The following is a 15,864-nucleotide window of genomic DNA, read 5'->3' on the forward strand; positions in this document are numbered from 1 at the left end:
GCAAAGCATTTTACCAAGGGCTCAGGTATGTAAATAGGGTCAGAAGGCACAATCCCTGACCTCAAAGAAGACATCACCTTAATGCTTAATGCAGTGCTTTGCACCTGAGAGCATTTAAGAAGTAGTAACCCTATTATTATTATAGGGAAGGAGGATGGGAGAAAAGGGGGACTTGGAATGGCCCCAAATGAAATCTGACTACACGTGTATAGGTTAGAGTTATTGGGGAACTGTTCCGGTGGGCTCAATTTAAAACTGCTTTCGGAAAGCACGAACATTGGAATGTCGCCCTGTTTGTAACATGTAGTTTAATATAACGTGGTAAGGTAGCAGGAGAATTTGTCTTATCAACCTAATTCTATCAGGAGCAACATCTCAAGACTATCAGTGACTGAATGCCTGGTTGGTTCATGCCAAAAGATTATTGGGGAAAAAAAAAAGGCCAAAATTACTGGAAAAATCCCACAATGTTTTAGCCTCCTGGATTCTGAAAAACCTACACGGGCATAGTGTCTGTCCACAGGTAAGACATACTGGAGTGTCTTTCGGAGAAAGGAAACTTCAAAATAACCGGGGTAACACTGGCAAATAAGGCATGACAAAGCAAACAGACAAATCCCTGGTATGCACAAGAAGTAGAAGGATAGAATCCCAATGGCTGTTGAGACACACAGCTTTGTGGCAATTAATCATTTTGGTTTTCTCACCACTGGAATAAAATCCTGCTGTACCAACCATGATATGAGGCTGATAATGCAATGGAAGCTGCACAATGAAATACGTGATCCACGATCCTTTCAATGAAGGCAATTTAGCTGGATAACCATGGCTAGGGGAAATCAATTTTGGTGGTCAAACAAATCGACGGCCCGCCACTAAATCCTCTAGGCTGTTTGCTCGTTGTGGGCAGGGAATGTGCCTGCCAATTCTGTTGTATTGTACTCTCCCAAATGCTCAGTACAGTGCTCGGCACAAAATAAGCATTCGATGAATACCATCGGTGACGATGAAGTTTGGGATCTGAAATAACGCAATCCTCAGAAACAATCCTAAAATCTAATACTCAAACTTCTACATGATAATTTTGCTCTGAAATCCCATGCAATTGAATTTTCATTTGCTGCAAAATCTAGTTAGTGAGATAAATAGGACGACGGGTACTAGCTTTATGGAGTTGGTTTTATCATCAAAAATGAACTCACCAACAGAATAAAAGAAGAGGAATCAAGGATTATACTTATTAAATGAGTACAGGAACAACATGGTTTTATCACTAGAAGAAGCAATGCCTAGTGGTTAGAGCACAGACCTGGGATCAGAAGGACGTGGGTTCTAATCCCCTGCCACTTGTCTGTTGTATGACCTTGGGCAAGTCATTTAACTTCCCTGTGCCTCAGTTACCTCCTCTGTAAGATGGCGATTAATATGTGGGACATGGACAGTGTCCAACCTGTACCTACCCCATCCCTTAGGGCAGTGCCTAGCACCTAAGAAGTACTGAACAAATACCACGAAACACACACACACACACACACATATTAAAAGAAAGAAAGCTTGCCAATATAAAGCATGCCCTTTCGGGTGTACTGATCATTCACGTTTTTCTTCTCAGTAACCATCACTGCCAGAATTCGAAAAGATTCAAAACTCTGCATTAGAGCCACCAGCCCGGAAAGAACGAGAAAAGGCAAGTCCAGATATATCCTGTCTGCTCAAGACGCGGGACATTAATACTCCAAAAAAACGTAGCCCGTTCCACCAGAAGGCATCAAGACAACTCTTGGAATCCTGCTGGCAGCATCAGCATATAAACCCAAGAACAAAACGGCCACAGAACGACAGTTATACCTCGAACTGACGATTACTAGGTTTTCACCCAAACCGATAAGGTCCACTTCAACTTAGTGCCACAGTACAAGCTAGACAATATGCAATTAAAGCTAAATAACTTAAGAGATTCAGACCTCTTTCATCAGTGCTTCAACCTGAAAATGGTGACTGCTAATAAATAGTCAGAACATGGTAGAACTGCTGGAGTTGTGTTCATTTCACTATTATTGCCTACGAAGTCTCAATTAAAAAAAAAAAATCAAGAAAAATTTGTGAGACTAACCCCGAGAAGGCCTCAAGTTATCGCAGAAATATCAACACTGCCAAGAGAATAGCCTCCAGTTCTACTGAAAAAAGCAACCCACCACATTAAAACAAAGCCCTGTGACCAACTAGGAGAGGGTCACCGAACAACTCTGGCAAGGAAGTCCCATGATTATCTTCTTGAAGCTTAAACATCAAGTGGGTTCATGGACTAAGGCGAATACACCTTAAAGATGAGCTCAAAGGGCACAGAGAAACAAAATTCTGGGACACTCTTCCCAAGACTATCTGTAGAATACCTACTGAAAAGGGGGAACAATAGAAGCAATGATGTCTGACCAAAAAATGACCACTAGGAAACACATCCGAGATGTAAATGAGTCTGTCAGTCCTGGAGGCATGACATCGGCCATATAAAAATCACTGGAGACGAAAGGACTATTACAAGATTGCTCTCCACTAAATCTGAAAAATGACATCTTATCTTAGTCACTCAATGGCCACTCTGGTTGATGCAATAAGGGTCTGACTGTTGGTAATTTTCCCACTTGGAGGAAATCTTTAAAAGTCATTAAGGCTACTATTTGTTGAAGATAAAGCCTGGAAACAGAATGACAAAAAGTAACTTCATTATGAGCTGGTAATGATCTTCAAGATACCTTAAGCCATGGGGGAAACTTCCTGGAAGATAAATGCCTCCCGGAAACAGCATCGAATCGCATCAAATTGAAAAGACCTTTGAAATTTAATACTATGGCTTCCTAAGAGTAAAGGAATAGAAAAAGAACCAGAACATAAGATGATGGAGAATTACGCTGATCAAATGAAAGATCTATGAATTGGCATCACCTCACCTGCTGGGAGGGTTACTGCCCAACTTAATGCCATCGCTTTTCTATTTGTACAGAGTTGGATCTTTATCTCCTTCTAAGGGCAGATTCCATAAAAAAGGGTCAACAAACTTTATAAATCGGGTTTCTGGGGAAATCCCTCCATAGATCTAGTGGCCACTTTCAAGACAGCTCAAGCCTACATGAGATGGTTCGTGGGTTGATGACGAGCGACACCTAACAAATCCAAGTCATTGTTGTATACCAAACTGAAGGAGGGCACGAAGCAACGTTTCTGGAGCCCCAGAGCCTAATCCGAAGCATTATAATAGTGCTACGTTAGTCTTGATTACAAAGATAAACTCATCCAGATTCATGACCGAAGATAATAAAACGCAGCACCCTTAGGAAGTTATGATCAGGCCACAGCCAAAATCACGCTTTTGGGTCCTTACTTCATACAAAAATCTTGTAGGAAAAGTACGTGAAACTTCGGTAGAAGGTATGCATCTCCTGCCAATTTTAAGCTCAGCGGTACGTCATTCGGTAATAGGCCCACATGTATTAAAATTGCTAGCCTCTCTGGTGGAGAAAAAGGTATCAGCAACAAGCTTCAGAATCACTGCCCTGCCATGGCCATTGGAAAACAAGAATCAGATTGATGCATTTTATTAACGGGAAACACCGTACCACAATGCAGAAATTGTGGATGAGCATCAAGAAAAGCAGAACCCCTTGGGTCTGGAACTCTTTAAGGGCTACCAAACTGAAAGTGGCTCTTCCCTTCCAGTTTACATATCACTCAGTTGACCATCTGTCTAAAAGGACGTTCTGCAGACGTCTCCCCGTTCCTTAAAAACTTCCGATGGTTGCCTATTCCTCTTCACATCCGACAGACAATACTCACATTTGGTTTTAAGGCATTCAGCCGGCTCTCTCCCTGCTACTCTTACTCTTCTTTCCACTCAGGCTAACCTAAGCCTGTCCGTGCACATCTCCTCAGCCACTGACCACTTTCTAACCCTCTCTCCCCTGCCTGGAACTCCCTCCCATTTCACGTCTGCAGACTACAGTTCTTCCCGTCTTCAAAGCCCTTCTGCTATCACATCTTCTCCGGGAGGCCTTGCACAATTAATAATTAATAAAAGCCACTGTGGAATTTGTTAATGGTAAGCGCTTACCACGTGCCAAGCACCGTACTAAGCGCTGGGGTGGATATGCTATCATCAGGTCCCACGTGAGGCTTACAGTGTAAGTAGGAGGAAGAAAAGGTATTGAATCCCCATTCTGCAGATGAGGGAACTGAGGCACAGAAAAGTGAAGTGACTTGCCCAGGGTCACATAGCAGCTACAGGGCAGAGCTGGGATTAGAACCCTGATCCTCTGACTGCCAGCCCTGGGCTCTTTTAACTAAGCCACGTTATCTCCCGACTTTCTAACCCCTACATTCCCTTGTCAACACTTTCGCACCACCAACAATTCAGAGCACTTATGGTACACACTGTACTCCACCCTTTCACTTCCTCCTCTCTGTAATTTAGTGTCTCTCTGCTAAATTGTAAACTCCTTGGGGGAAGTAGCTGGTTAACTCTATGCTACTCTCCAATGTTCAGCACACAACAGGGACTCAATAAATACTACTAATTCTAACACGTACTAATACAACTGGCAAGAAATGGGGCAAACTTCCTGGAAGATAAATGCCCACCCAGAAACAGCATCGAATCGTAAATAAACCCTAGGCCAAACAAACAATCATCCACAAATAAAGTCAGAACACAGGTCTTTGCTGTTAAAGTTGTGGCATCTATGAGAGACACCAGGCTTAATACTATGGGGTAGTTACCAACTTCCACAATTAACTCAGCGTAGTATGAAGAGACACTGAGGAAACTGAAAAGTCACTGGGGAAGATCTTCAACTGACAACTGGACAATAATAATGTTGGTATTTGTTAAGCGCTTACTATGTGCAGAACACTGTTCTAAGCGCTGGGGTAGACATAGGAGAATCAGGTTGTTCCACGTGGGGCTCACAGTTAATCCCCATTTTACAGATGAGGTAACCGAGGCACAGAGAAGTTAAGTGACTTGCCCACAGTCACCCAGCTGACAAGTGGCAGAGCCGGGAGTCGAACTCATGACCTCTGACTCCGAAGCCCAGGCTCTTTTCCACTGAGCCACGCTGCTTCCCACTGAGCCACGCTGGACAAGGTGATGCCGGCGGCAGTCCAACCTTCACCAAAGAAAGCAACTTGCCCTGGAGATGAATTACTCTTCCCCATCCTGCTTATACCCTGGAAAAATCAAGTCTTTGGCCTGATAAAGAAGAGCTTACGTGCAAAATATTTCAGGAAATGCTGGGAGGGGAAAGTTGAAGACCTTTAAAAGTGAACTTTATCACACCAGTTCCCGAAAATCCTAGGTTGCAGCTGACCCCAGGGATGGAGTTCCTTCACTAGATATGTAAACTCCAGGAAGAGGAGATAGAGTGGAATTAATTCTTTGAGTGCTTATTTGTATGCTGCCCTTGGAAGAGTATAAAGAAGTTAAAAGATATGGAGTATACCCTCTTACCTTTCTCCTCCTTCTCTCCCTCTTCTCCCCTCAATTCTCCTGTTCCCTTACTGCTAGACGTATACGATGTCATCTAATAGCTCCTTCCCAATCTTTGCGTTCCAAAATTGTGCTAAAAAGGTAGGGCAATTAACAAGTAATAATAATAGTAATGATGGCATTTATTAAGTGCTTGCTATGTGTCAAGCACTAAGCACTGGGGTATGTACATAGTAATCAGGTTGGACACAATCCCCGTCCCGCAGTCTTAATCCCCAGATGAGGGAACTGAGGCACAGAGAAGTGAAGTGACTTGATCAAGGTTACACAGCAGACAAGGGGCGGAGCCGGTATTAGAACCCAGGTCCTTCTGACTCCCAGGCCTATGATGCCTACACAAAAGTCTGACTGCCCTGATGCTGAAGATCACAAGAAAACCCACCCTGCTTCTTCTTCACCTGGGCAGTGAGCAAGCCATCAACAGTGAATGAATGAATAGTGGAAGAAGATCTGCCCACTGTTTGAATCGGATTTTCAAGGCTCAGACAAGACTCCAGAGGGAAAAAAAACAGAGAAGATGTAGAATTGGGGGAAGCACTTTCATTTAGAGGTGGATGATATGTTGAGTTTCTTGCATCTCATTCAGAGCAATCACTACCCAATGTGGTACCAATGTGAGACCACATCGAACTTCAACAACACCCAGTGCATCACTGCATGATGCAGAAACAGATGAAGAAGATCCAGTCCTCCCCATATCAGCTAAGACTTTAGGGTAAAGAGGTCTTCGATCAAAGCAGCAGGTGGATCCGAAAATGGATTGAAGCCAACCCTGGAGAGAGAAGTTCAAAGGTGTGCGGATGTTCGGAAGGCACTTGCCTGCAACAAAGTACTTTACGAAGCCAAGCAGGCGGCGGGAGTGTCACCCTATTTGGACACACTTTTCACTGAAGTTGAAAAAAAACACCATCAGAGTCCAACCAAACAAGCTTCTACTTCTGCAGCCTCTTTCGAAGACTAATATCAGAGCACAACTCTTCACTGAGTGCTTTGGACAACTTTTAAAAAGACCAAATAACAGCTTAAGTGATTTCTTATGTAACAGTATGTGGCATACAAATGAATGTCATATTTTTCCAAGGGTTCTGGAATGCATCCCAATTTATACTACTTAGGTTTATTGGAAAACACACCCCACGATACACGCAAAACATCCACAGTTTCAAAGACCAAAACTCTGTTGTATCGTCGTATATAAAATCTGGCTCATGCTGACAGAGTGCATTAGCATTATCTGTGTCTTTAAGGAAAAGTAACTTCCTATTTGGCGTGGATTAGTACTTATTCCACATTATCTTCTTTGGAATATCCAATAATTTGATGAGATACTGTCTCACTACTCTTATTTTCATGCTTCAGAAAAATGAAAACTGAATAACAAAACAGGTCAGTATACAAATATACTCTTTCACTAAGTTATAACATCATGGTTTGCTTCATGGTGCTTAAATATCGGTAATACAGGAGTGATTTTTCCTTCCTTGATGTAAAGCAGCATTATCAAAGTGTTTTTTTTAAAGCTGCTATTATACTAGGAAATTTCTTTATTAGATAAGTCCAAAAGAAATTACACTGCCTTTTTGTACACTCATTTCACCAATACAAGTTAGACAGAACTTCGTGCAAATTAATTGAGAATCACCAATGTCCTCTCATATCTGATACAGAAACGGGCCTAAACTGAAGACATTATAGGCACCTATTAAAATAAATAAAAAGGTATCCTTAGTCTTATGTTATTCAGTTTGGAACTGTAACTTAATAATAATAATGTTGGTATTTGTTAAGCGCTTACTATGTACAGAGCACTGTTCTAAGCGCTGGGGTAGATACAGGGTCATCAGGTTGTCCCACATGAGGCTCGCAGTCTTAACCCCCATTTTACAGATGAGGTAACTGAGGCACAGAGAAGTTAAGTGACTTGCCCACAGTCACACAGCTGACAAGTGGCAGAGTTGGGATCTGAACCCATGACCTCTGACTCCCAAGCCCGGGCTCTTTCCACTGAGCCACGTTGCTTCTCTTCTTAGGGAGTTGAGGAAAGAACTCTATATTTCCCCTTGAGCACCTCATCCTGCAATCTTCTGCTCCAGGGTCCCAGTGCTGTGGGTTTTGGTGAATCATAATTCGGTGAGTCCCTGGCCTGTAACCTTCATGATCTGAACTTTAATCACGTCACTTCTCAGCCTGCATCTGGGAATTGTGGAATTCAAGGTTGTGGGCACTAATACGCATACTGGTGAGGCCAGCAGTCCCATCTTTTAATACATCTTTGGCTTTATGGTGACGATCTGCATGGACCAGAGTGGCATTTGAAAGTGCTTTGAGTCCTGGGGAGAAGGGTTTGGGCAGAGCAAGAAAGAGATTTGGGTTAGAAGCAGATTGGCCTGCCTCTCTAGTACCCGTTCTCCATCCCTCTTAAACTCTGAGCCCCATGGGGTACAGAGACTGCCTCATCTCTAAAATGGGTTTAAGACTGTGAGCCTCACGTGGGGCAACCTGATTACCCTGTACCTCCCCCAGCGCTTAGAACACTCCTCGGCACATAGTAAGCGCTTAACAAATACCAACATTATTATTACTATTAGAGTTAAGTGGCTTATGTTGATCTCTTTAGCCTAGGCTAATAAACTACACTACTATCTGCTATATTGCCTGGATAACTTGGTTCACCCTTCCGTCCATTCCTTCTCCTAAACTAGTTTGTAAGACACGAGTACGAGTCAGTCAGTCAGTCGTATTTACTGAGGGCTTATAGTGTGCAGAGCACTGTACTAAGCGCTGGGGAGAGTACAATATAACAATAGACAAATTCCCTGCCCACAACGAGCTTACCCGTGGAGGGTAGCGATGGTGATGGGGAGAATTGCGGACAGCATGACAGGTGTCTGTTTACAGTGGTTTTATAAAACAGTAGAATTATGCTTTTTTTTCCTCCTTCGGCTTTCTATACTTCTTTTTAATGATGCCCAGTGTTTTGTTGGAATTTTTGGCTCGCAACCTACATTAGCCTGACAGAGTTTAAATAGTACTGGATCTCGTCGTTCCTAGTCTTTTTATTATTAGGTCTATATTCAATCATATTTACTGAGCACTTACTGTGTGCAAAGCACTGTACTAGGCACTTGGGAGAGTAAAATATACCAATAAAGAGGAACGTTCCCTGCCCACCACGAGTTTACAGTCTAGAGGCGGTGCTAAGAGTTTAGAAGACAAGCAAGGGTGGCTAAGCCATTCACAGGGAGGGGAGAACCTTAAGCATTTCGTTCATTTTTTTCTGTCAGATATCTAGATAATGCACTTTTCCCTGACTTTTCACTTGCTCGATGGACCCGTTTCCCTTGCACCTAATTTTGCTACCAATACTAAACTGGGCAGTTGGGACAGTGTGTTATCTTTCAGACTAAGAAACTGTTTATTGCATGGTAATTATAATAATAATGGCTCTTGTTAAGTACTTACTATGCGTCAAACACTGTACTGAGCACTGGGACGGATACAAATTAATCAGGTCAGCCCCAGTCCCTGCGCCACATGGGGTTCGCGGAGGAAGAACTAGTGAATCCCCATTTTACAGAAAAAGGAGTCTGAGGCTATTCAGTGACTTGGCCAAGGTCACACGGAAGGCAAGTGGTCAAGAACAGAACCCAGGTCCTCTGGTTCCCAGGCCTGTACTCTTTCCACAATGCCATGCTGCTTCTCGCCGTTACGATCATTTTGAATACACTGCTCTAAAGCACTAGATACTCCCCTAAGAGTCTGAAATCATAGGTGGGGGGAGGAAGTGGAGAAGAAATATCCACTTCCAAAATAAATACCCTTTGCATGAGGCCCACCTAAGTATTTATGAATACTTCTCCTATAGAACACCACCATCATCATCGCTGTGGCCAAGGCAGTGTGGCCTAGTGGAAAGACCACAGGACTGGACTCAGGATACCCAAGTTCTAGTTTCTGGTCTGTCTGTGTGAACTTGGACAGTCATCCTCTCTGGGCCTCAGTTCCTCGTCTGTAAACTGGGGATAAAACTGTACGGTCTGTGGGATTAAGGACTACATCCAATCTGATAACCACACATTTCCCCTAGCGTTTAGCACACAATAAGCACGCAGTAAATGTAACACAAATTAAAAGTAATGTAAGAAGTGTTTTGGAAGAACAAAAGCACTATAAAAATTCAAAGTATTAGAAAAAGAAACCGAAAATTGAGGTGCTTCAACAAGGCTCACCCAGCTCACGTTCGCTCAGAAAGTTATAAGACAATATTGGCTTTGCTTTTTGGGGCATATAATAAATAGTTTTTAGACTAACACCAGAAACAACATCACTATGTATTTCGAGACCACAAAATGAAGAATCAAGATAAGCAACAGAAAATTATCTCTGGAACATGTGGATGGACAAATACATATATAAATATTGTTGTTGTTGTCTTACGCTGTCGAGTCGTGACAGACCCATAGCGCTGTCTGAGGAGAAATGCATATAACAAAATTCTCAAATTATCTTCAGGTACATGATAGCGTGCGTTCAAACTGTGGTAATTTTCCAGGATAGTTGGGAACTATGCCTTCCTGAAAATAATGAGTTAAGTGAGGAAGAATAACCTTAAGTGAGTTTGTCCTTAAGCAACAACTCAAGAGTAAAATTAACAGAGCAGAGAGGCTTCTAAGGGGTCAAGAAGGGCAGGAGGGGGAATGGGCTGGAAAAGCATAGAAAGGGCAGGCGCTAAGGAGCCATTAAGAACCGACAGATTCTTATCAATAATGGGGCAAAAGCTCAAAACTCTAAACTAATCTTCAATAACTGCTCAAGGTAGTCTTACTTTTCTGCTCGGGGACAGCGCAGAAATTAGCACCGACTTCAGTGACTCACTCGATAAACCAGTGACAGGCCTATAAATAGAATTTAGACCATTACTCTTCTTAGGACCATGAGTGTGTCACTGTATCCTCTGATTGTTGTGCTGTCTTTTTATGGAGGAGAGGGAGATGATTTAATCTAAGATTATGGCATCTCTTCAGAAGTGAGCCAAGAGAGAGTACTGCCATGGGAAGTGGAAGGCTAACTCTGTGCTGTCTACAACACCGCTCTCTTTCACTCCTTCCGCGAGATTACGGAAGAAAGGATGGCGATTCGAATGGGTAATCGGGTTATAAGCCCCGGAAAAATGCATCTCTGGGATGGTGCGAGGAAGAAACGTTACTTCCTCATTTCCAGAGAGAACTTTTAATGCGTCATTCCTTCAATCATTTACAGAGCGCTTACTGGGTGCAGAAATTAAATGGGGTGTGAAAAGTTCCTCCATCGCAAGAATGGCGTCTAGCTTCTCTTCTGCGCTTTCCCAAGTGCCTAGTACAAGGCTTAGCACATTAAGGGCTATATATCATGGCTTGACTGACCAACAAGCTGCCTAAGAGGTACGTCAATGCAACATAGGACCATACAGGATCAACCCACCAAACTCGGACTACTTTAAAGGAACTGGCCTAAACAATAAGTATGACCACTGCGGTCCTTGAAATCCCCTACAATCCAAGATTCGATGACCTATTTACCCCCCATCGGTTTAGCCTCGGGACAATAATAACAACAGTGGTATTCATAAAGGACTTGCCATGTGACACACTGTACTGAGCACTGAGGCAAGAACGAGAACCCAAGAATAGACTAGTTTACCCGGTTAACCTACTCAAAACCTAGCCGGGGACACTCCAAACAGAGTACATTATATTTGCTAACCGATTTTTACCCGATATCTACCGAGGTAGATTTCGAAAATACCTTACTTTATTGGTGAATGATGGCCAAATGTGACTTCTAATAAACTGCCCGTAAAACTTCATCTAGTCTGAATTTTTTTCGGTCAAAAGTCACACGCCTTATCAAGTATTTACTGAGGTTTCGCTGGATATATAGAGCTCTAGGTACTCCACGACACTTTACAGAGGTGCTAGGAGATTTCAGAATATCAAGTCGGCAAACTCCTCATTCCTGGTGTCCGGATCTTTCCCCTTCAAATATAATAATAATGCTGGTATTTGTTAAGCGCTTACTATGTGCAGAGCACTGTTCTAAGTGCTGGAGTGGATACAGGGTAATCAGGTTGTCCCACATGAGGCTCACACTCTTAATCCCCATTTTACAAATGAGGTAACTGAGGACCAGAGAAGTGAAGTGACTTGCCCACAGTCACACAGCTGACAAGTGGCAGAGCTGGGATTCAAACCCATGACCTCTGACTCCCAAGCCCGGGCTCTTTCCACCGAGCCACGCTGCTTCTCTAGCAGGTGTGACTCTGAATGCAGAACGATTTATGAGATCTAGATAACAGAAGCTCACCACCTAGGCTGAACATCCTAATTACTTTTTAAAAATGCATTTGTACATCCGTTTCAAGTCAACTAAAGTACTCCCAACGGTACCTACAAAATGGGTCCACAGGCAAGGGAAATGAAAAAAAATGATGTGACCATCACTCGTGCACCGATAAGAGTATTCATCTTTTACTGCCCCTTCCGGCAGTAGGCCGGGACGAGTTGAGGAGGAGGTGGAGAACGTATGAAGACAGGAAAATGGGAGGGAGGGTGAGAGAAAGAGAGATGCACAGCGGAGTTAAGGAGGAACTGGGAGGGTTGGATACGGTTTTGACACCACTACCTGCTATACGGTCGGAACACAATAATAATAATAACGATGTTGGTATTTGTTAAGCGCTTACTATGTGCAGAGCACTGTTCTAAACGCTGGGGTAGACACAAGGGAATCAGGTTGTCCACCGTGGGGCTCACAGTCTTCATCCCCATTTTACAGATGAGGTAACAGACACAGAGAAGTGAAATGACTTGCCCACGGTCACACAGCTGACAAGTGGCAGAGCCAGGATTCGAACCCATGACCTCCGACTCCAAAGCCCGTGCTCTTTCCACTGAGCCACAACTTCTTGATGGTGGCATTAAGCATCAAGGTGATAAGTTACATCCCCTAAAGTTCACACACGGGCCTCACCCTTACGGTAACCCGAAAATCTCTAGGGGATAATGTTCTTCGGCCAGTCTATGCGGTCACATCAACGTTAGTACCAGCTCGTTAGTATATTAGTACTTGAGTACCAGCTCATAAACATAAAACTCACACTAAAAATTAACAGAGAGTCTCATGCTTCGGAATTGAGTAAACCTGAGGTGCTTTCCCCTGAAAGCTTAATATTTCCGCAAGAAAACCGTAGCAGTAAATACACTGAAAAGTTATTCAGAATGCCAAAATGACTTTAGCACTTGTAAAAATCAGACTCCCCTAACAATAAATGCAAGATGCAAGAAAGAAATCTGTAATTTTAGGAGGAAACGGTGTCTTCAAAAGGGATACATTGTAGACATGCGATATTAAGGCGTCCTTCAAATAGAAAACTACTGTTACTTTAGTCAACTTGAGCCAGTTTTAAGTTATTCCTCATCACCCCCTAGTAACAACGTCAAAAATTTGTTGGCTTTACACAACTGCTATTTTTGTTTTCAAATGCGCTCTTTTAAAGAGTGAAATCAGTATGACCTCAGAAGACATCTTGCTTTCATTTTCAACACCGTAAACAACTCTTTTGCAGCACTCAGTCGACCGTAAGACAACAGAAGCACCGGGAACTTCCAAACCAGAGCTACAGTAGCTATTTTTTACTCCTTCACATCAACTATCTTTCTCTGCAGCTCGTCTAGAGCCGTATTGAGACGGTGCCCCAAATCCAACAATCCACACGTCTACGCGGCCAGCGCGACAACCCCCTAACTGTTGACCGGACTACCCTTTTCAAAATAAGTGGGGTTTTCTGGGGTTGACAGAGGTATATACGGTACCATGTAATTCAACACATTATACAATACCATTCAAATTTCAAAGCCAAGATTTACAGTCAAAACACTACGCTTGTGAAACTGGATGCGATTTAGCCGGGGATTAAACATTCAGGCTGAAACACAGAGCAACAGAAACGAACAACTTCACATGTCCCGTTCACCGCGGTCGAGTTTAGGAGGATGTCTATTTAAACCTCGGATTTTACTCCGAATAACGCAATTTAGTCAGCACGCTCAAGCAATCCTCTGCCAAGCAAATAAGTATTCTCACGCTGTTTAGTTGCTTCTCTTTTGATTACACTGAAAACTTCAAGAGCAACACAAACGACAGTAGTAGAAAAAAAATCTCTTACCTTTATTTGATTTGGATGGCTTATTCTTGCTAGCTTTAAGAGAGCTTCTTGATTTGTCCTCTCTATCTTTAATGAATTTTTGAACATCATCCAAAGACAGCTTCTGCAGAACAACTACAGGTTTAGCTCCTTTATTTAAGTCTTCTACAAGGCCAATCTTTTCGACTTTGTCTTTCTGCTCCCCCTTAATCTCCATCTTCCTTGTCTCCTGAGTAACATTCCCATCTTTATCCCGCTTGATTTTTGGAATGACAAAATGTTTTAATGCACCAGACCTGCCACCCAACAAATAGCTGGGAAACTCTGCCTTATTGTCAGGGTGCGGTTTACTACTGTCTAATTTGCCCTTGTTACCGTCTGTCCTTCGGTCATCTTTACTGTTTGGGGATTTAAAACCCGGTTTATCAGGTCTTGATTTACTGGGATCTCCTTTGCCCTCCTGCTTAATGCGAGGGCTATCGGGTCGCGATTTCTGTTCCCCGGTAGAAGAGATTCTTTCCCTTGACTCTCCTGACTCATGCCTATGTTTTCTCTCTAGTTTATCCATCTTTGAACCCTCCGATTTAATGCCATGTTTAGAGTCGTGTTCGCTTCTGTTTGAGGATCGCAAGGTTTCGGGTCTTCTCATTCGGGACGGGTCTCCCCTATGCCTCTCCGCTTCGCCTCTCTCTTCTGCCTTCGGTTTACTATCGTGGTCACGCCTCAACGCCTCAGGAAGAGATCGCCCATCTGGTCTCTGTTTAATCGTTTCGGATCGCTCGGATTTCACCCTGGAAGGCTCAGATTTTGAATCCTGTTTGTGTTTTGATATTTCCAGTTTCTTTTCTGCAGACGGCTTGCCAGAATCCCTCCGGTTGTCATGCTTGTGTTTGGGGGTTTCGGGCCGGCTATCGCCCTTCTGCTTTGGGGTTTCTGGCCGCCCGTCGCCCTTCTGCTTTGGGGTTTCTGGCCGCCCCTCACCCCTCTGCTTCGGGGTCTCCGGCCGTCCTTCACCCCTCTGCTTCGGGGTTTCTGGCCGGCCTTCACCCTTTTGCTTCGGGGTTTCTGGCCTCGGCTTGGATATTTCCTGCTTGCCGTTATTTTGCTTGTTTTCATTCTGCTTCGTCTCCACCGTCCTGCTCTCGTTGGGTTTTGTCTCCACCGTCCTGCTCTCGTTTGGCTTTGTTTCCACAGTTCGGCTGTCGTTTTGTTTCGTTTCCACCGTCCTGCTCTCATTTTTAGCTTCTATTAACCTGCTTTCATTTGGTTTCATTTCTACCAATCTGTTTTCATTTGGTTTTGCTTCCGCCGACCTGCTCTCGTGCTGCTTCGTTTCGGTCTTTGAGCCCTCAGAATCGGCCTTTTTCCTAGGGGTCTCAGGATGGTTTTCAGGTTTAGGTTTAAGAACACCGACAGCATCGTCTTGAAGAAGAACCACAGATCCATCATTACACTGTTTGATTTCTTCAAGCTTTTTCATGGTGTCTGGTTCCTGAGTTACAGATGCCTGAGAGTCCGCGCGTCCTGCCTGCTGAAGATCAATGCTAACCATCAATGCTGGCCTTGACCCATTTCCTGTGGAACCTGTCTCCTGAGAAGCTGGTCTATTAGCTCCAGTAGCACCCCCAGCCTCCTGTGGGTAAGAATCTTGTTTTCTCTTTTTCAAAGGTTTATCTGCAATTGAAAGATAAATACACAAGATCACTACTAGCCACACGCACTCAAACCTCATCAACACTCTTAAAAATATGACGGGCATGCACATCCCACCGACACACAGATTTCATAGAGTCGAGGCTTCATCTGCTTCTAACGAAGAAGCATAAAACAACTTTCAATGAACGGATGCTTAACTATATATACACACGCACTGATAGGGTCTACCAACACACCGCCTCGGCTCATACATCAAATCGGTTTCGCCCCACAGATAGAAGGAAATAGAATACCTGGTAGTTTCTCTCACATTTCTGGGAGGATTTGAGATCAACAGAAAGCGATCCCAAAACTAAGGAAAAGCATCCACTCCGATAAGAGATACGATAAGCACTCTTCTCAAATTAAATTTTAAAAATCAAACGGAATTTCCAGAGAATATAAGTTTACATCCTGCAACATTAGCAGACGTTAAAATCATACATTG

At 43.4% G+C, this 15,864-nt stretch overlaps 1 protein-coding gene across 5 annotated transcripts in view; it reads right to left on the reverse strand.

The window, feature by feature from the left end:
- Positions 1 to 15,864, reverse strand: part of NIPBL (NIPBL cohesin loading factor) — a 273,195-nt gene that overhangs the window by 90,467 nt on the left and 166,864 nt on the right. For 4 of the 5 annotated variants that reach the window (XM_029060956.2, XM_029060958.2, XM_029060959.2 and 1 more), the window contains one exon: positions 13,743 to 15,395. The exons of the other annotated variant lie outside the window; for it this stretch is intronic. In XM_029060956.2, the coding sequence (XP_028916789.1) occupies positions 13,743 to 15,395 (1,653 nt within the window). The remainder of the gene's footprint in view (positions 1 to 13,742; positions 15,396 to 15,864) is intronic. 5 annotated transcript variants of the gene reach the window in all.

Source organism: Ornithorhynchus anatinus, chromosome 3, assembly GCF_004115215.2.
Source record: "Ornithorhynchus anatinus isolate Pmale09 chromosome 3, mOrnAna1.pri.v4, whole genome shotgun sequence".
Taxonomy (NCBI): Eukaryota; Metazoa; Chordata; class Mammalia; order Monotremata; family Ornithorhynchidae; genus Ornithorhynchus; species Ornithorhynchus anatinus.